Source organism: Chiloscyllium plagiosum, unplaced genomic scaffold (assembly GCF_037043375.1).
Source record: "Chiloscyllium plagiosum isolate Xiang-an unplaced genomic scaffold, Cpla_swu_hap1 HiC_scaffold_31, whole genome shotgun sequence".
In the NCBI taxonomy this organism is placed as follows: domain Eukaryota; kingdom Metazoa; phylum Chordata; class Chondrichthyes; order Orectolobiformes; family Hemiscylliidae; genus Chiloscyllium; species Chiloscyllium plagiosum.
In genome coordinates this window covers 48,255,200-48,277,013 of record NW_028270169.1, presented here as the reverse complement: position 1 = coordinate 48,277,013, position 21,814 = coordinate 48,255,200, and the positions used below count along the sequence as shown (strand labels likewise).

The 21,814-nt window shown below is 42.1% G+C and overlaps 1 protein-coding gene across 1 annotated transcript in view; it reads left to right on the top strand.

The window, feature by feature from the left end:
* rasa4 (RAS p21 protein activator 4) overlaps positions 1–21,814 on the top strand; it is a 267,884-nt gene that overhangs the window by 60,678 nt on the left and 185,392 nt on the right. The window contains exon 5 of the mRNA XM_087977519.1: positions 6,660–6,789. Coding sequence (XP_087833645.1) covers positions 6,660–6,789 — 130 coding nt within the window. The remainder of the gene's footprint in view (positions 1–6,659; positions 6,790–21,814) is intronic.

The window sequence follows — 21,814 nt, the reverse complement described above, 5'->3', positions numbered from 1 at the left end:
GAAGACAGAGATGGCTAAAATGAACTGGGAATTTTGTTACAAGATAAGCCGATGGGGATGTAATAGCAAATGTTTGACATACTTTAGAAAGAAAAACTGCCCGAGAAGGACATAGCAACTGTGACTAACTTAAAACATTAAAAAGGGTATTAAGTTGAAAGAAAAAAATGTGTAATTCTGCAAAGAAGAGTGGCAAGTCAGAAGATTGGACAGAGCATAAAGAACAGGAAATTTTGTCGATAAGGTTATAAAGGTGGAGAAATTAGAGTTTGGGAGAAAGCTAGCTAGAAATGAAAAGCAAATAGTAAGAGTTGCTACAGGTATTCAAAAAGGGAATGAGTAAGTTTGTGAAGTACTAGTCATCAAGTAAGAATCTGGGGAATTGATAATGAAAAATAAGAGAATGGCAGTGAAATTGAACAGATGTTTTGTATCTATTTTCATTATAGAGGAAGAAATAGCATCTCAGAAATAATTCTGAATCAAGAGACGAAAGGGGAGAACTTTCTGCTGTAAGAGCAGATACGTAGATTTTAATTTTCCAAAATTCTTTCAATTCGGGAAAGATGTCATCACATTACAAAAGAGCAAATGTGACTCCTCTATTCAAGAAAGTGGGGCGAGACAAAGAGCAGGGAGTTCAAATCAGTTGATTAGCATCTGCTAGAAGGAAAAAGCTGGAATCTTTTATTAAGGAGAATGTAATGGGTGCTTAGAAACTCTTAATGTAATTAAGACAAAGTCAGTGAAAGGGAAATTGTGTTAAACTAATTTAATGGAGGCTTTTTTGAGGAAGCAATATTTATAAAGGGGAACCTGTAGATGTACTGTACCAATAGTTCCAGAGCTGAAGGGGGTATCATAAGAGTACAGACAGAGGATTGGTTAGACTATTGAGTTTAAGCAAAACACATTTTTTACACCAAGTTAAAATATAAATAAAAACAGAAGAATTGGCATTACATTAACTCTATCAAAATACTTACAATGACACAGTGCCTTACAATTGACCTTAAGTTAAAGTTAGGGTCTAGGCTGTCCCCTTGATATGTTTTGAAGGGGTTTGGTCTGGTCCACAAATATGTTGGTTGACAACTGTAAATTGTGTAGTGCAGTAGAGTTTGGTTCTGGGGCCTCAACCATTTACTTGGATGTAATTTAATCCAATGGACGGTTGCCAAATTTGCTGCTGAATCAAAGATGGGTTGGAAAGTTAGATTCTGAAGGAGGACGCAGGGAGTCTGCAAAGGGATATTGTTAAAAGGCTGAGGGGTGGCAGCTGGAGTTTAATTTAGATTAATGTGAGGTTCTGCATTTTGGAAAGGCAAATCAGGGCAGGACTTATACACTTAATGGTAAGATCCTGGGGAGTCCCTCTGTGACTCCCTCGTCAGGTCCACACCCCCCACCAACCCAACCTCCAATCCCGGCACCTTCCCCTGCAACCGCAAGAAATGCAAAACTTGCACCCAGACCTCCCCCCCTTACTTCCCTCCAAGGCCCCAAGGGATCCTTCCAAATCCGCCACAAATTCACCTGCACCTCCACACACATCATTTACTGCATCCGCTGCACCCGATGTGGCCTCCTCTATATTGGGGAGACAGGCCGCCTACTTACGGAATGTTTCAGAGAACACCTCTGGGACACCCAGACCAAGTAACCCAACCACCCCGTGGCTTAACACTTCAACTCCCCCTCCCACTCCACCAAGGACATGCAGGTCCTTGGACTCCTCCATCGCCAGACCATAGCAACACAACGGCTGGAGGAAGAGCGCCTCATCTTCCGCCTAGGAACCCTCCAACCACAAGGGATGAACTCAGATTTCTCCAGTTTCCTCATTTCCCCTCCCCCCACCTTGTCTCAGTCCCAACCCTCGAACTCAGCACCGCCTTCCTAACCTGCAATCTTCTTCCTGACCTCTCCGCGCCCACCCCCACTCCGGCCTATCACCCTCACCTTATCACCCTCACCTTAACCTCCTTCCACCTATTGCATTTCCAACGCCCCTCCCCCAAGTCCCTCCTCCCTACCTTTTATCTTAGCCTGCTTGGCACACCCTCCTCATTCCTGAAGAAGGGCTTATGCCCGAAACGTCGATTCTCCTGCTCCTTGGATGCTGTCTGACCTGCTGCGCTTTTCCAGCAACACATTTTCAGCTCTGATCTCCAGCATCTGCAGTCCTCACTTTCTCCTAGATAGGATAGTGAAGAAGACATGTAGTATGCTTTCCTTTATTGGTCAGAGCATTGAGTATAGGGGATGGGAGGTCATGTTGTGGCTGTACAGGCATTGATTAGGCCACTGTTGGAATATTGTGTGCAATTCTGGTCTCCCTCCTATCTGAAAGATGTTGTGAAACTTGAAAGAATTAAGAAAAGATTTACAAGGATGTTGCCAGGGTAGGAGGGTTTGAGCTATAGGGAGAGGCTGAACAGGCTGGGGCTGTTTTCTCTGGAGCGGAGGCTGAGGGGATGACCTTCTAGAGGTTTATAAAGTCATGAGGGGTGTGGATAGGATAAATAGACAAAGTCTTTTCCCTGGGTCAGGGGAGTCCAGAACTAGGGGGCATAGGTTTAGGGTGAGAGGGGAAAGATATAAAAGAGAGCTAAGGGGCAACTTTTTCACACAGAGGGTGGGTGTGTTTATGGAATGAGCTGCCAGAAGAAGTCATGGAGGCTGGTACAATTAGAACATTTAAATGGCATCTGGATGGGTACATGAATAGGAAGGATTAGGAGGAATATAGGTCAAGTGCTAGCAAATGGGACTAGATTAATTTAGGATATCTGATCGGCATGGACAAGATGGACTGAAGGGTCTGTTTCTGTGCTGTACATCTCTACGACTCTTAAATGTTTGGGCAAAAAAAATTGGTAGATGATATATTATGTAGTGGTGTATGATCTTGTCCACTTTGGCACGAAGAATACAAAAGCAGCTTGTTATTTAAATGGAGAAGGATTGCAGAACATTGTGGTACAGAAGGATCTGGGAGTCTGATACACAAATGTCGGTATAGCAAATGATTAGGAAGGCAAATAGGACATTGTTGTTTATTGGTAGGGGAATCAAATATAAAAGTAAAGGATATTTTGATGCAGTTGTACAGGATCTGTTGACACTAGTCTGGAGCACTGGTGAATGGTTTGTGATCTCATGGAGACGTAAGATTCTGGATGGATTTAACAGACTGGATTCTGAAAAGGTGTTGGGTTCCTCTCATGGGAGGGACTAGAACTAGAGACATAGTTTAAAAATAAGGTGGCCTTCCATTTTATGCTGTCAGAGGGTCATGAGTCTTTAGAACTCTTCCCCACAGAATATTAGAGGCCGAGTCATTGAATACTTTCATGATAGAAATAAATAGATTTTTGACTAACAAGGGAGTCAAAGGTCGTTGGGGGCTGGCAGGATTGTGAGGTCACAATCAAAGCTACCATCATCTTATTAAATGTTGGAACAATCTCATGCGACTGACTGGCCTACTCCTGCTCCTAATTTGTAAGTTTGTATGATAAACCAGTGTAAGACCCATAACCATGTGGAGCGAATACTCCAAAGCACAATACAAACATGTGGGATTTTGGAAAAAAACATCCATTTTCATTTCCAAAAAGCAATGTGACCAGGAAAAAGAATACATGAGCTGATTTCAAATGGGATTCCTTGTGTGCATTCCAAACCTAAATACCCTTCCCCAAATATCCTCCACTTCTCAGCATCCAGACTTCCTTGAGGTTCCAGCATTTCTGCCATTACCAATGAAAATTTGATGGTTCCACTGTCGGCCATGTTTGATAACCCTGAGCATGTGATCCTTACCAGTTCCATGGTGCGAGGGAGGGGTGTGACTATGAAAAGCAAAAGGGAATTTCAGGGAGCAAAGAAAGCAACTGGTACTTATAATCACTGTTCATGCAAACCTCTCAGAACAAGCTTCCCGTGACCCCAACAGCCCTAAGGAAACTGCCACCAGTCTGATTCTAGTCTATGTTAACACAAGTTCTTGTGCTCACATCAACTCCATCTTTAACAATAGTCCCAGCATTAAATAAAAAGAAGTATTGCCATTTTCAGTACAGCTGGTGCCTGAACCAATTTTTTTCACATCATGTTTATGTCTTTTGCAACTCACTTTAAATCTATGCCCTCTTCTTGCTCCTCTTATGTGTGCAACAGCTTCTACCTGTCTACTCTATCCAGTTGCCTTATGATTTTAAAGGCCTCTAACAGATCATATAGTTTTTTTGCCTCTCTGAAGGACAGTGCCTTCAATCTACCAATCTACCCTCCAGCTTAATAATACTCTTTCTATAACAGGAAAACACAATACTGGACACAATACTGCAGAAGAGTTATGTAATATATAAAAGTCTCTTTTTTTGCTTTATCTCCTGCAATCTCTTAAAACAAAGGGCTCCATGTCATCTCAACTGATCTTAGTTTGTGCTTTTGATACCCTAAACCATGGCCTGACACTCAGAGCTTGAGATGCCTGCGCTCAGACCAGTTCAGATGTAGGTGGAATTAGACTGGAGGGACAGTGGGGTGGGGTGCAGATGTGAAGCAGTTAAGATGGGATTTCCTGGACATGTCAGTGAGTGTGCAGAGTGTGGTAAATAAGGTTCAGTGAGCTAAAGTACACGAGTGACTGCGATTCAGCAATAATAAGAGATCTGCTTCAGAGACAGGAGGAATTGAAAACGTAATATTGTGAGGGGACAAGGTGTTTGGGAAAGATAGGAGACGACAAAGAAAGACAACTGTCTCAAATGTGTACCAAGGAACCCTCTCTGATTACTCGGTGTGCTTCCAGGTGAATGAGGAAGGAAGATGTGTTGGATTCTGATCAGTGGGACAAGTGGAGCATGTTATACTGCTTGGGCGGACTATTTGGGGAATCATGATCTTAAGAGGACAAGATGTAACCAAGCATAAAAATGCTCAAATGGATGAGACCAAACCTCAGTGAGTTGAACAGGATTCTGATGCTGGTGTATTGGAATTAAACGTTGGTAACGAAGAAAGAAACTCAACAATGGGGACACTCAAAAGAGCATGGAGCATCGCGTTCAGATAGGCACACTCTCTGAGGGAGTGAGAGAAAGGCAGTCGAGCCTGGAGTCCCCTGGAAAGTTAATTAAATAAAGGATAAACAGGGGTTTTATGGCAAATTGATAACATGGTACAGAAGAAACCCAGTATGGAAAATGTGAACAGAGAACAATAGGGAAAGAGATAGGCCAACATAAAAGGAAACACAAAATTTTATTTTTACAAATTAATAAATTGTAAATAAATAAATAGTCAAAACGAATTTTGGACCCATTATAAAACAGGAGATCACCTTGCAGGGGAATAACAGAAGTACAAAATGAATCCCACACATTTGTAGTTTCAAAGTTTGCACCTTTTTTTGAGATGGGATGCTAATTGACAAACTAAAATGGAAAATTGAGAAAGCAAAGTGACTGGCATGTTTTCTAAGCAAACTATGATTGAAATGGAGATTTGGAAGCCAGAACCTCTGAGGAGACTGACCATACAACATAGGAGCAGAATTAGGCCATTCATCCCCAATGAGTCTGCTGTGCCATTCAATCATGGCTGATGTGTTTCTCAGCCTCATTCTCCTGCCTTCTGCCTCTATCAGTCAGTCCCAGGGCAGGTACATATGGCAGGAATAAAAGAATGTCTGCAGATACTGGAAAATTAAAACAAAAACCGAAGCACACGCAGATATATTTTATTTCAAATTTCAAAACCACTTCTTTAACAGTCAGAGCAGTCAATCAATATAATAACTGCAAATCCAGGCAGAACATTTTGTTTTACATTTCAATGCAGTGAGGCACTTCTTTCAATGGAAATAAATTCTATAATGCATAATGAACTTACATAATGGTGATCAACTTCCCTTCTCTGGACAGATCCCTTTGAATCACTGCAGAACAAATGCATCTACACTACACCATTCTGCTAACAACGAAAGTTGAAGGTGTTAATACATTTTACACGTGCTTTTCAGAATATTCCTAAATTCTCAGCAAGCTGAACCTTCTTGTCATGAAGTCTCGAAGGGGAAATGCATTTTTTCTTAATTTAGAACTTTCAAAACCCACACCAACACAGGAAAATTGTGTGAAGGAGTAAATGAGCTTTTTCCTATTGTCCTCACAATGGGGTGTCTGAGCTTGGAAAAGGTGCATGAGCATTTTTCATCCCCTACCATACTGAACAATGAAACAGCAGCAATAAAACAAAACTGAGTTCAATGTTCCATGACCTGATTTATGCCTCCATTGGAAGATGAAAATCCAGCCCAAGTCTAAAGTTATTGTTGTATGTGATATGAATGATCTAATCTAGTTATATCATGTTTTACATGAAAGTAGAATTAGCATTATGAAATCTGATCCTAAATTTAACTGGTAACAGTATTGATGTATCGATGTTTACCATAACAAGACCAGATCTAATATTCTATTGTTAATTTGACATGATTGTTATGAATGTGAACCACAAATGGAATGAGGTACAGATCACCCATGATCTGATTGACTTAATGTCCTTACACCTGTTTCTTTGATCCTGTATTTGTTTCTTTTTCCTGCATTAAGTGTCCTCTGAACTATGTCTGTTCTACTGTCTAGGTGTAGACAGCTGGATGTGTCTGAGTGAAATTGACCCAGATGAGGAGGTCCAAGGGGAGATCCACCTTCGTATCGAGGTCTGCGGAGAGAGCTCAATGCGAAAGCTGCGTTGCCATGTGTTTGAAGCAAGGTAGGGAGTGTTCATTGAAGATCTTCTTAAAATGCTGCAACCCATTTACTGTAAAGACACCCACAAAGGGAGTTCCAGGGTTTTGACCCAGTGACACTGAAAGAACATGCAATAATTTTCCTAGTGTGGATGGCATGTGATTTGCAGTTGGTGGTGTTCCCATGCTTTTGCTGCTCTTGCTCTTCTAGATGGTAGAGATCCTGGATTTGAAAGACCCTTGGGTGAATTATTTTGCATATCGTGCAGGTGGTACACACTGATGCCACTGTGCACCTGTGATGAAGGCTAAGAATGTTGATGGTAATGCGTGATGTTCTCATCAAGTGGCCGTCTTTGTCCTGGATGGTGTCAAGCTTCTTGAGTGTTGGAGCTGCACTCATCCAGACAAGTGGGGAGCGTTCCATCATGCTGCTGACTTTTATATGGCAGACAGCCATTGGGGAGTCAGGAGGTGAGTTACTTGTTGCAGACTTCCTCACCTCTGAGCTGCTTTAGTATTACAGTACTTACATGGAAGGTCCCGTTCACTTTCTGGTCAAGGTAATCCCCAGGAAGTTGAAAGTCAAGGATTCTGTGATGGTAACACCATTGAATGTCAATGTTAGATTCTCTTTTTCTTGCTGAAAGTTCACCAATTAATCATAAGTTATCACCCACAACTCCATGAGCCCTGTCTTGTGTATGATCATTTTGTGTGGCACTTATTGATTGCCTTTTGAAAATCAATGTTTACCACATCCACCGGTTATCAAACTTGATTTGTCTTTAGTAAGTTCATGTCAACTTGTTTTAGTCATACTTTGCTAAGAAAGTCATAACAATGGACTTAATGGAGCAATAAATTCCGGCGTATTCTCAAGGACTGATGTCAAGCTAACTGGTTTGTTGTTGCCTGTTTTCTCTCATCTTCCTTTAATGACAGTATCACATGGTAATTTCTAGAATTGAGGAAAATTTTGAAAAGTTATACTCACCCCATCCACTATCTGTGCAACTGTCTCTTTCAAACCTTAGGATGCAGGTCTTCATGTCCTATAGGGTTTTGTCAGGAATTAATCCTTTGAATTTCTCCAGTACCATTTTTCTGCTGATATTAGTTATGTTAATTTTCTCACTTTTATTAGCCCCAGGCTACCCACTCCATTCTGATGAGTCTTTTGTGTCTTCCTCTGTAAAGGTTGACGCAAAATGTGTGTCAAGTGTCTCTGCCATTTCCTCCTCCTCCAGGATAATTTCTCTCCATCCCTTTAGCTATTCCATTAAAGTATATTTTCTAGTATTTGAGACGTGAGCTCATTTGCTTTTAACTCTTTTCCATGCAGTGTTTTAGCAATTTCAGCTGTGTCACAGGCAAGTTAAGGGTGAATTTTCAGATTACTGGCTTTTGACATGGAGACTTGTCTGACTGGAAACAACATCTGAAAAATGCATACCTAAATTATTTTTGGAACATTTGTCTTGCCTGGGGAGATGGTGGTGTCATAGTATTATATCTCTGGTCAAGTATTCCAGACATCTAGAGGTATAGCTTTGGTAAGATTGGTCCGTGGCTGGTCAAATTCTAAAGCATTTGATAAGATCTGGAATTGACAGCTAATTTCAGTAATGGTGATCATTATTGATCATGCTTCACTAATGCTCTTTAGTGGAGGAACCTGCTATCCATACCAAGGCTGATCTGCATATTGACTCCAAACTTACAGCAATGTGGTTGATTCTGAAATGGTCTGGGATGCCAGTCAGTTCAAGGGCAGTTAGGAATGGGCAGTGAAGTTGACCTTACCACTGATACCCACATTTCATGAAATAACAAATCTTAAAGAATGTTTGATCCAGGATCACTTTTACAGAAATGTAAGTGATGGTGGCTGAACATAAACTACCAACATTTTGCTATCTTTCAGTAATTTCATCCAATTTATATTTCTATTTTAAATAGAACTCTAAACTGTATTTAAAATTGGTCAGTTCAGTTATTACTTGAATAGAACAAGATCAAAGGTTAGAAATTCTAATCTAAATACATTCCGATGCGAGCAAAGCTTTCCCACTGTGACCCCATTTTGAGCCTTGAAATTTATCGCGACTCATCAGTGAGGGGTTGGGAGTGGGATCTGGGAGAGTGGCAATGGGAAAGGCCTGTGACAGTAAGGTGGGAGGGCCTGTCAGATTAGGAGCATGGCAGCTATAACATGGTCAGAGCAGCCGTTACTGCCTTGGAGCTGACACCGAAATCTGAGCTTGTGACCCCTTCTGTGTCTTCACCCTCACTTTGGCAAGCCCTGCCTTACTAATTGGTTAAGCCTAAGTCACATACAGAAGCAACACACACAGCAAGGCAGCACAAGTACAGTTTGGCAACCATGTGTTCAATTTACCAATTGGGATTTCAGCTGTTTCATGGCATATGCAAGTCTGACACCAAACTGACATATATCTCTCACTTATCCACTAGTACTGGGGAAATATCCCGAAATTCTCTACCTGCTCCCATTGAGTATATCGCCTGGTTGCAGTGGTTCCAAATAAAAGCTCACTATCACCTTTCCAAGAGATAATTAATAAATGCCAATTACCAATATTGTCTACATCCTGAGGCTGATTACACAAGGAAAATCACTTTTGGCCTGAGTTCAAATGATGACTTATGAATGCACACTAAAATGTGGTTCAAGTCCTACTCAGTTATGAGGTGAAGATTCGGGACTTGGAAGCTTTGGAGTTTGAATGCAAACTCCATCATGTACTGATCTTTCCCTCAGTTCCAGCTGCCTTAATTCATTCACAGCAGTAGCAGACAACTGAAAGGGCAGATCCATTCTTTTACATTTCTAGCTATTTCAGAAGAGCCTGATTTGGAGGAACAAATCTCAGAGTCAGTTGTTTGTAATTCATCACTGCTGTCTCAAGACACTTAGCTTGTTGTGAAATGAACTAGAGGTCTGATTCCGTGAGCCCTGCATGAGGGCTGCCCATCCTGACAGGCATCAGACTGACTGCACATAAGATCCAGGGAATAATCAGCAGGTATTTATTCTATTAAAATCCAGAAGTCAAAGTGATTGCTGACTTAATTACAATGAAGTTCAGCAATGTTCACTTCATTCTCTGTCAGATTTTAAGACATGAAATGAGGTGATGAAACAAAGAAGATGTGACATTTTAGTGGCAGTGATGTGTGCACTATGAGCAGTAATGAAAGTACATTTTGAAAAATAAAGCATGTATGAATGGTCTACATTAGATATCTTACCTATAAAACGGTCTTAAGTGGGTGGATTATCACAATACAAGGTTGACAATCTAATTGTTGGATCCATATATTGCTATTTCTTAGTTGAATGACCAGTTTAAAAGACAAGTCATGTGTGCTCTATCAAAGTTCACCTACTGCCAAATATCAGGCTGCATTTTTCTCTTCTGTAGGTGAAGAGTTAGTTGTCCATCTATCCTATGTATTTAACATTTCCCATATTGAATTTACTAACTTACATCCTGTATCATCACTTTGCAAAGGAAATTCATTGGAGCTGGGTATAGCCCAACTGGACTATATCAACATCTTCCATAGTGGTTTGTTGTCATTCTAACACACTGTCATCATCAGACTGTAAAATTCAATGTTCAATGAGATGACTCACCTCTCAGCCATTTGATGTCTACCAGACCTTTCAAGATGATGGTTCTGCCCTCTTCCGAGTAGAAGTCTCACTGCTGAGAGCTGCTGACCAATCAGAGGGCCCGCAGACCTCTTGGCCCACAGCGCCATTTGGAGCAGTGGCTCCTGATGGAACTGCAGCCAGTCGTGAAGAGGGGTGGTCACTGTAACCTAGACTTAAAGGTAAATCCTGGTCTCAATGGGGCCATTTTGGCAGGTCCCAGTAAGATAGCTGGGCACTCTGATTGCCAGGATATTGGGTGAATAGGGGCCATCTTAGGAGGAACGTTACACTAATGGAAGTTGACTGGTGTTGGTGAGGCCATGGATGGGCACGGGGTTCCCAAAGAGGAAGCATTCCCCTTGCACAGACAACAGGCTTACCCTGGTGGTTGGTGCTGAGCTCCTCTACTGTGAGTGAAATCCGAATAGTGGCCGAAGGAGCCCCTTGTGGCCTTTAATTGATGCTGTAAAGGCATAAATTGGCCCATGGCTGCCTGATGCCTATTATCTACTACTAATAAAGATACAGTGAGAGCAGGTAGATGGTGGGGATAGTGCCACTGACAGAGCACCCAATTTGATGCCCTCCCTGGGTGGCACAGTGGTTTATACCGCTGCCTCACAGTGCCAGGAACCTGGGTTCAATTCCAGCCTCAGCAACTGTCTGCATGGAGTTTGCACATTCTCCCCATGTCTGCAAGGGTTAACTCTTCTCACAGTCCAAAGATGTGCAGGTTAGGCTAAATTGCCCATAGTATTCAGGGATGTGTAGGTTTGATGCATTAGTTAGGGGTAAATGTAGAGTAGTAGGGCAATTGGGTCTGGGTGGGTTACTGTTCAGAGAGTCGGTATGGACTAGTGGGACCAAATGGCCTGTTTCCAAACTGTAGGGATTCTATATATATATTCTGGTTGCCAATCAAGACAGCCTTGTGGACACTGTAAAATTCCAGTAATGTTTTCTATCACCTGAATGCTTTTCGTGTGACTGCAAAATAAATTTGCCAGTTTTTGTTTTAAATTAAGTAACTGTCCAAAGCGCCAAATTAAAGTTTTGAACAATTTTAAAACATTCAAATAAAATTATATGTTTCTCAGTCATGTGATCTTTGTATAAACCTTAAAGCTATCTGCGTCTTTTAATGCACCTGTTATGGCTTGGCTTTGAGACTTAAGACCAGCTAAAAATCCTCAGTATTTTAATGTCAATTGAACTTTCAGCAGCGTCTGAGCAGGTACAGTTTTCTGTATCATCCCTTGTGTTTCGACTCCAGTAACTCTTCATTGCCTCTAAATTGAAGACTTACTGAACTGGAAAGTTAACTGTTTCTCTCACCACAGATGTTGCCAGACTTGGTGAGTTTCTCCAGCACTACTTGTTTTTCTTTCAGATTTCCAGCTTCCACAGTAGTTTTACTTTTATTTAGTGTGGGTTGAAGGGGAGAAAAGTCTTCTCAGACATATTTGTGCACCTGTTTTGCTGTTTCCAAAAGACCTCTTGGTAAAATGGAAATCAGATTCTGTCGGCTTTATTCAGGTTAATAGTTTGGCTTTGGGAAAATTACTTTCCAAGAATGCTGTTACCCACCACAAACTGTCGGCAGACACTGTGATTACTGCTATCTGGGGTTGTGACCTCATTGTTTGGCTTTCTGTCCAGTGGTGGTGCGCTCACAGTTTAGTTGAAATTGGCCCTCGAAAAGTTCGGAATCTCCGACCTAATTGTCAAACATTCATTCTTGAGAATTGGCTGATATTTATTGCCCCTCCTTAGTTGTCCTGAGAACACAAGTTATAATTTTGAATGAATGCATGTAGCAGATTCACAGAACTGTTACAGTGCTGAAAGAGGCCATTCACTCCATCATGCTTGTACTGGCTTTTCAAACAATGGTCATTACCGATTGACAATCTGTACCCTTTTAAACTATATCTATCTAAATAATCATCCAATGCCCACTTGAATGCTCAATTGAATGTACTTCCACCACATTTCTAGGCAGTGCATTCCACATTAAGTTTTTCTCTCACATCATCTTTGCTTCTTTTGCCTGTGTCCTCTTGTTCTTGATCTTCTTAAGAGCTGAAACAGTTTCTCCCTATCTACCCTATCCTGGTTTTGAATATCTCTTTCAAATGTCCACTTAGTTTTCTTCTCTCTGCATGATGGCTCAGAGGTTAGCACTGCTGCCTCACAATGCCAGGGACCTGGGTTTGTTTCCATTCTTGGGCAGCAGTCTGTATGGGTTTCCTTCGGGAGGGTGCTCCGGTGTCCTCCCACAGTCCAGAGATGTGCAGGCTAGGTGGATTGGCCAAGCTAAATTACGAATGGTGTTCAGGGATCTGCAGGCTGGGTGAATTAGCCCTAGGAAATGCAGGGCGGTAGTATGGGGGGGGAGGTGGGTGTTGGTCTGTGTGGGATGTTCTTTGGAGGGTCAGTGTGATCGTGATACACTGAATGGCCTGCTTCCATGCTGTAGAGATTCTATGAAGGAGAACAATTCAATTTCATGAAAAAAATACCCTTCATTAGGAATGTGCAGAGCTGACTTCAGTTGGTTGCTGAGTCTGGGATGAGGTGTTGAAGTGTAAAAATTAGAGCTGGATCTTTTAGGAGTGAAATCACTGCCACACACAAACGGCAATCGAAATGTGGGACTCTTTACCCAAAGAAAAATTCTCAAATTCTGTGAATACTGGAAATCTGAAATACGGTTGATGCTGTATCAGTTGCCAGTTTTAAACCAGAGCGATAATTTCTTGTTTACCAAAGCTTTTAAGGGAAGCGTGTAAAACTGTATAAATGGAGTTAGGTTCCAGGTCAGCTGTGATCTAACTGAATGGTAGAACAGGCAGGATGGGGTGAATAGCCTTGTATGTTCTAAGTCTGTTTAGGTGGTTCAGGGAAGGACAGGTTGTGACTCCCTAATTTGGCCACCTTGTCCTTTGCCAAATCAAAACATTTCCCAGATCATGAGGGGGGTCACATGTTAGGATCAGAAGGGGAGTTTGTTAAAGGACATTTCCTTGTCTATTCCTGCCTCCTCTTCTCCTGTACCTGAAGGACCTGATCCATACAGCAAACATCTGATGGTGACTCTTGATTCAACTATGAAATTATTGTATTTGTACAGGCATTTGTACAGGGCTGGTGACCACTCTCATTGCCTACTTTCTTGCAGCTCAGTTTGTCTAATATATTTTGGTCTGTCTTTGAGAGTTACTCTTGTATCATGCACGCAAGAGTGACTTCTTGTGAGGTCCACAGAGCATACAGTTATCGAGACCAAGAGGATCTAAATCTGGGAGGTACAGCCTTGTCCCTAATGGAAACAATGCTGGTAACTTGGGGCTCAGAAAAGAGGACCTTTATCTAATTGAAGATTTAAATATTGAGGGTGCTTCAACCACCTTAGTGCTGCTCACCTTCAAGTCTTTGCCTGGTTGCTAAACACCTGTTAAAGCCCAGTCAACAATGGGAATAATGGGTGCTACAAGGTACTGGGTCTGCAGCCCAAGCCTTTTACTCTCGAAAGCTCTGCATTCCTCTGGGAGAATGGACAGGACAATCTGCCTTCATAAATGATATTCCTGTCAGTCTGTGAGGTAATAGTGTGCGTCAGATGATAAGGTACCGCATTAAAATAAGAGTTTAGTATGACTTTGCCTCCCCAGAGATTGACTGTATTTTTGTGATGCAATGTCAGTAGCCTGGCATCATTTCCTTTGTGGATATCAGAGAAGGCGATGGGTAAAAAGGCCCTCGTGTATTGTTAGATAAAGACACAACACCACCCACGTTGTTTGTATTGATTATTGACTTTCCATAGACATGGAAAATAGACCTTTTGGTCTCAATGAATGCAATGTCCCATTAGGTGCCAGTCTGCAAACCTTTGGAGAATAATATGTCAAGGGACTATCTAAGGGAACAGACTTCTTTAGAGCATGACTTGTATAATGAGATAGAGTTAATTAACAATCTCATGGAGAGGGACCCTCTGGGGAAGAGTGATCATAATATGAAGAATCTCATATTAAGTTTGAGAATTATGTAATTAGAAACTAGAGTCATAAATTTTGATAAAGTCAATTATGGTATTTTAAGGGGCAAATTAGGTCGATTAGCTGTGATAAATTGTCCCTAGTGTCCAGGGACATGCAGGCTAGATGGGTTGACCATGGTAAAATGTGGGGTTATAGGATAGGGTGGAGGCCTGGGTCTAGGTGGAATACTGTTTGGAGGGTCGGTGCAGATTGATGGGCTGAATGGCCTTTTTCCGCACTGTGGGGATTCTGTGATACAAATCCAAAACTCAGTCCACTTTAAATGTTACCCAAAGCACCAACCTCTGCTTCATCACTGCAGCCAATAGGACTGAATACCCGACCTAATAGGTATCCGGCCCGGTGAAGCTGATGAACATTTCTCTGTCAAATTGGTTCAACTCCCATCATAGCAGTTTGAGGATTTGAATTCAGTCCTTAAAATGTCTGGAAATAAGAAAACTGAAGTTCGTAAAAGTGGCCAGGGAGGTGCAAAGTTTTTGGAAACTAAACAGTTCACTAACACCCTTCAGGAGAGAAAACCTCTTTCCCTTATCTGGTCTGGCTTAAATTTGTCTCCAATCCCACACCAAAATGGTTAACTCTTAACTTCCCTTTGAAGTGGTGTAGCCAGTTATTCATAAGCCGGATCATCACAAAGGTGGGTTAATTAGGAAGAGTCAGCGTGGATTTGTGAAGGGCAACTGAAGGGAATGCTGTTATTTGTTATAGCTGGACTTTCACAAGGCTTTTGATACAGTGCCACACAACAGACTTCTGAGGACACTGATACATCATGATATAAAAGGGACAATTGCAATGTGGATATAAAATTGGCTGTGTTAAGAAACCACGAGTAAGTGGAGCTCCTCAGAAGTCAGTACTGTGTGTGACCTTTGCTTTTCCTAATATATATTAATGATCTGGATCTCCGTGTTCGGGAGACAATTTCATAGGTTATAGATGACACAAATTTTGGAAGAAGCACAGTGTAGAACTCCAAAAGACCATTGACAAGTTAATGGACTAGGCGGATTGGTGACAGCTGAGGCTCAATGCAGAGAAATGCAATGTGATGTACTTTGGTAGGAAGAATATTGAAAGACAATATAACATAAGGGTACAATTCTAAAAGGGGTGCAAGAGCAGAGGGATCTGGGTGTATATCAGCACAGATCATTGAAGGTGGCAGGACAGTTGGAGAGAGCAGTTAATAAAGCACACAGTGTTCTCGGCTTTATTAATAGGGGCATAGAGTTCAAGAAGAAGGAAGTGATGTTGAACTTGTACAGGACACTTGTTAGCTGGAGTGTTGGATACAGTTGTGGGCATCACATTGTAGAAAATACGTGAATGCATGAGAAAGAATGTAGAATGTTTATAAGAATTATAAGAATGTTCCCAGGAATGAGGAACATATGAAGACAAATTGAAGGAGGTGGGACTAGTCAAACCAGTTTTGCACTAGACCTTCTCAGTTTGCCAGTAAGTGAGTTGGGTTCAAATTGCATCCAGTCTCTCCCAACTCTCTCCCTGTCTATCACACACTCTCACACACACACAATTTATCTCTCTCCCTCTTTGTCTCTAGGCTATTAATTCAGTGCTTTGAATTATTTTTACTGTTTTGAAATGCTGCCTTCTACAATTATGTTATTCATTCACTTTTGCATTGTGTCTATTTTAATTACAGTTTAAAAATTGATAGCTTCAACTTACATTTGTATTGATGATCTTCCTGTTGTAAGAGTGACAGACTTGTCAGTTGTAAATCAAACTGCCTGAAGGTTAACGTTGCTCATGGATAGTTGGTCATTGGTGAAGAGGGTGTGACATTTAGTTTAATAATTGAGAAGGATATGGATGCTCCCATTCCTCTGTCCCCTGAGAAAACATGCCCTCTATTGAACTTTAAATTCTTCACCTTCCTTTGCAAAAGTAATGCTCTGTTTGAAGTCCTGTTGTCCCAGCCTGAGCAAGGCAGCATGACTTCCTGTTGATTGCCCACTGGTGCTTAGCTCACTATGATTAAAGAGCAGTTGTATTTTGTTGCAAGAGAATCGGATGTGGATAGAGAAAATATCTGATCTGTACCGCCCATTTATTCAAGTTCGTCGCCCCTCACTCCATTACTTTGTGGGCTGCAGGAGGGACTTGGTGCAGATGCCTCGACCAATCTGACACTCAAGTTCATGTGTTCTCACTCATTTTCTTGCTGCTCCTCCAATCACAGTTTTGTCCTCTCTTGCTCACTAGATTCATAGAGGCATAGAGATGTACAGCATGGAAACAAACCCTTCTGTCCAACTCATCCATGCCGACCAGATATCCCAACCTAATATAGTCTCATTTGCTAGCATTTGGCCCATATCCCTCTAAACCCATCCTGTTCATTACCCATCCAGATGCCTTTTAAATGTTGTAATTGTACCAACTTCCATCACTTCCTCTGGCAGCTCATTTCATACACACACCACCCTCTGCGTGAAAATGTCGCCCCTTAGATCCCTTTTATATCTTTCCCCTCTCACCCTAAACCTATGCCCTTCAGTTCTGGATTCCCCCACCCCAGGAAAAAGACCTTGTCTATTTACCCTATCCATGCCCCTCATGATTGTATAAACCTCTATAAGGTCACCCCTCAGCCTCCGATGCTCCAGGGAAAACAGCCCCAGCCTATTCAACCTCTCCCTGTAGCTCCAATCCTCCAACCCTGGCAACATCCTTGTAAATCTTTTCTGGACCCTTTCAAGTTTCACAACATCCTTCTGATAGGAGCGAGGCTGGAATTGCCTAAAAGTGGCCTAAGCAATGTCCTGTACAACTGCAACATTTCCTCCCAACTCCTATACTCAATGCCCTGACCAATAAAGGAAAGCATACCAAATGCCTTCTTCACTATCCTATCTACCTGTGACTCTACTTTCAAGGAACTATGAACCTGTACTTTAAGGTCTCTTTGTTCATCAACTTTGTGAAGTTGATGTGCTGGAAGTTTTGGCAAACATTAAGATTGATAAGTCCCCAGGGTCAGATCAGATTTATCCCAGGCTGCTCCGGGAAGCGAGAAAGGAGATTGCTAAGTCGCTGGTGAAGATCTTTGCCTCCTCACTCTCCACGGGAGTCGTACCGGAGGATTGGAAGGAGGCAAATGTTGTTCCTCTTTTCAAGAAGGGTAACAGGGAAATCCCTGACAATTACAGATCAGCCAGTCTTACGTCTGTGGTCAGCAAAGTTTTGGAAAGATTTCTGAGGGATAGGATTTATGACCATTTGGAAAAGCATAGCATGATTAAAGGAAGTCAGCATGTCTTTCGAGGAGCAGGTCATGCCTCACAAATCTTATTGAGTTCTTTGACGAGGTGACAAGACAGGTACACGAAGGTCGAGCAGTGGATGTGGTGTATATGGACTTCAGCAAGGCATTTGACAATGTTCCCCATGGTAGGCTCATTCATAAAGTCAGGAGGAATGGGATACAGGGAGATTTGGCTGTCTGGATTCAGAATTGGTTGGCTGACAGAAGGCAGAGAGTGGTTGTAGCTGGAAGGTATTCTGCCTGGAGGTCAGTGGTGAGTGGGGCCCCTCATGGCTCTGTTCTTGGGCCTCTGCTCATCGTAGCTTTTATAAATGACTTGGATGAGGAGGTTGAGGGGTGGGTTAGTAAATTTGCAGATGACACAAAGGTTGAAGGTACCATTGATGGTATCGAGGACTATTGAAGACTGCAGCATGACATAGGCTGGATGCAGAGCTGGGCTGAGAAATGGCAAATGGAGTTCAACCTTGATAAATGCGAAGTGATGCATTTTGGAAGGTCGAATTGGAATGCTGAATATAGGATTAAAGACAGGATTCTTGGCAGTGTGGAGGAACAGAGGGATCTTGGTGTTCACGTACATAGATCCCTCAAAGTTGCCACCCAAGTGGATAGGGTTGTTGAGAAAGCATATGGTGTTTTGGCTTTCATTAACGGGGGATCGAGTTTAAGAGCCGCGAGGTTTTGCTACAGCTCTACAAGTCTATGCTGAGACCACACTTGGAATATTGTGTCCAGTTCTGGTTGCCCTACTATAGGAAAGATACAGAGGCTTTGGAGAGGGTGCAAAGAAGGTTTACCAGGATGCTGCTTGGACTGGAGGGCTTACCTTATGAAGAGAGGTTGACTAAGCTCAGACTTTTCCCTCTGGAGAGAAGGAGGAAGAGAGGAGACCTGATCGGGGTATACAAAATAATGCGAGGAATGGATAGAGTCAATAGCCAGAGACTTTTCCCCAGGGCAGGATTGACTGGCACAAGGGGTCATAGTTTTAAGATATTAGGAGAAAGATATACAGGGGACATCAGAGGTAGGTTCTTTACGGAGAGAGTTGCGAATGCATGGAATGCGTTGCCAGCGGTGGTGGTGGAAGCAGAGTCATTAGGGGCATTTAAGCAACTGCTGGACATGCACATGGATAGCAGTGAATTGAGGGGTGCGTAGGCTAAGTTATTTTACATTAGGATTAATCCTCAGCACAACATCTTGGGCCAAAGGGCCTGTTCTGTGCTGTACTTTTCTATGTTCTATGTTCTAACTCCTATACTCAATGCTGTGACTAATAAAGGAAAGCATGCCAAATGCCGCCTTCAGTATCCTAGCTGTCTGTGACTCTACTTTCAAGGAACTATGAACCTTCACTCCAAGGTCTCTTTGTTCAGCAACACTCCCTAGAACCTTACCATTAAGTGTGTACTGAGGTTTGAGAAGATTTGTAGTCAGGTTGAGGTTTTGGATTTAGGTTTGCTCGCTGAGCAGGAAGGTTCATTTCCAGACATTTCGTTATCTTGCTAGGTGACATCTTCAGTGGGCCTCAGGCAAAGCAATGCTGAAAATCCCTGCTTTCTGTTTATATGTTTGGGTTTCTTTGGGTTGGTGATGTTATTTCATGTGGTGAAGTCACTTTATGTTCCTTTTGTCAGGGGGTGGTAGATGGAATTTAACTCGATGTGTTTGTTGATAGAGTTCCAGTTGGAATGCCATACTTCTAGGAATTCTCCTGCATGTCTTTGTTTGGCTTGTCCTAGGATGGACATATTGTCCCAGTCAAAGTGGTATCCTTCCTCATCCATATGTGAGGATACTAGTGAGAGAGGATCATGTCTTTTTGTGGCTAGTTGGTGTTCATGTATCCTGGTGGCGAGTTTTCTGCCTGTTTGTCCAACGTGGTGTTTGTTAAGTCCCTGCACGGTATTTTGTAAATGACATTAATTTTGCTTGTTGTCTGTATAGGGTCTTTCAAGTTCATTAGCTGCTGTTTTAGTGTGTTAGTGGTTTATGGGCCACCATGATGCCAACAGGTCTGAGTAGTCTGGCAGTCATTTCTGAGATGTCTTTGATGTAAGGGGAGAGTGGCTAGGGTTTCTGGACGTGTTTTGTCTGCTTGTTGGGTTTGTTGCTCAGAAATCGGCGGACTGTTTTAATTGGATACCCATTCTTTTTCAATACACGGCATAGATGTATACGTCCTGCTGATTTACCTTTCCAAAATGCAGCACCTCACATTTATCTAAATTAAACTCCATCTGCCACTCCTCAGCCCATTGGCCCATCTGATCAAGATCCCATTGTCCTCTGAGGTAACCTTCTTTGCTATCCACTACATCTCCAATTTTGGTGTCATCTGCAAATTTACTAACTATACCTCCTATGTTCACATCCAAATCAGCAGCAAGTTCAGTAAAGAAACCTCTTGTGATTGGAGGAACAGCTCTTCGCAGGTTCTGACACGTGCGTGCATACTTTATTCTCATTCGTCACCTCTTTAGTGGAGGTTCCTGGACATTTCGCGAGGGGGGTGCTTTCGGGAGTGAATTTGGCTGCAGATCCCCACCCCAAATATTTTGAACCGTGATCTGAATCAGAAACGTGTACCTGCACCCTTCCCCATGAGGAAAGCAGGTGGAATTTTCCACTTCTGGAAAATATTAAGTGACATTTTGGAATCAGACTTGGTGGCAGTGAATAAAGCAAATGAATTGTTGAGATGCATTAAAAGGTCAATATTGAGCTGAATAGCAATGTAACCCCGCAACTTTAAAGATTGTTGGTGTGATTGTACTCAGGATAGCGTGCACAGTTCTGGTTGCTACAGAACAGACAGAATGTTGGAGACATTAAGTGGATAGAGAGCAGAGCAGCCATTTGAGATTGAGGGGATAAAGGCTTAGCTAATGCATTGCAATTATGTAAATTGGGCACTCTCGCACCGATAATGAGGAGGTTGAGAGCTGCTGCAATGGCTGTTTTTTTGGGAACTAGATAATATAGACCATGATGAGTGACCTCAGTTTGTCCAGAACAGTGGAATTAGAGGACATCAGCTGTTCTTAGAGAGAGAGAGAGAGAGAGAGAGAGAGACATTTAAAACAAATCTGCAGAAACCATGTTTCAATGAACGAGTCTTCAATCTCTGGAATAGGTTGTCAGCAAGACAGTGGAAGCAAATAGTATTGATTCGTTCATGCAAATTAAATTGACTCTTTTACAGAAATTAATATTTTGGAATACATGATATGACTAGTTTAGTAAGTGTAAGGTGCTTGAGAGAACAGATAACTTTGGATCTGTGATTCTCCATTTTTCCAATGGCTTCCTTCATCTTTGGTCTCAGTCTGTTGTTGATTAATCCATTTACACCCCTCGACTAAATATTGAGATCAAACCCATTGTCTTCACAATGTGTGGACTCTGTCTCCCTCCCTGGCAACTGTTTGAGACTTAACTATTGTACACAGTTCACAGAATCTGTGTCATACTTGACCCAAAATAAAATCTCAAACACTTATCTAAGCCACCAGCTAATCCACCGTCTTATCTCTCTGTAACATTGCCTGACTCTGACCCTGCCTCAGATCACTTGGAGCTGAAATCTGCATTTGTAACCTCTGGACAAGCCTAACTGTTCCAGTATACTCCTGGCTGGTCTCCAACAAACCATCCTTCAATAAACTTGAGGTCATCCAAAACTCTGCTCATTTCTTGAATAGTTCCAAGTCTCCTTACCCAGCACCCCAATGCTTGCCGAGCCTCAATAGCTTCTGGTTAAATGATACCTTGATTTTAAAATTCTCATCCTTCTTTTCAAATTTCTCACCTCTCCCTACTAATCTAATATTCTCCAGTCTTATAACCCTTCCATGTTTGTACACTCTTTTAACTCTGACTCCTTGAACGTTCCTGATTTTAATAATTCTACTATTGACAGCTGTACCTTCACTACCAAGGCCCTAAACTTTGGAATTCCTTCCCTGCACCTTTCCACCTCTCTACACCTT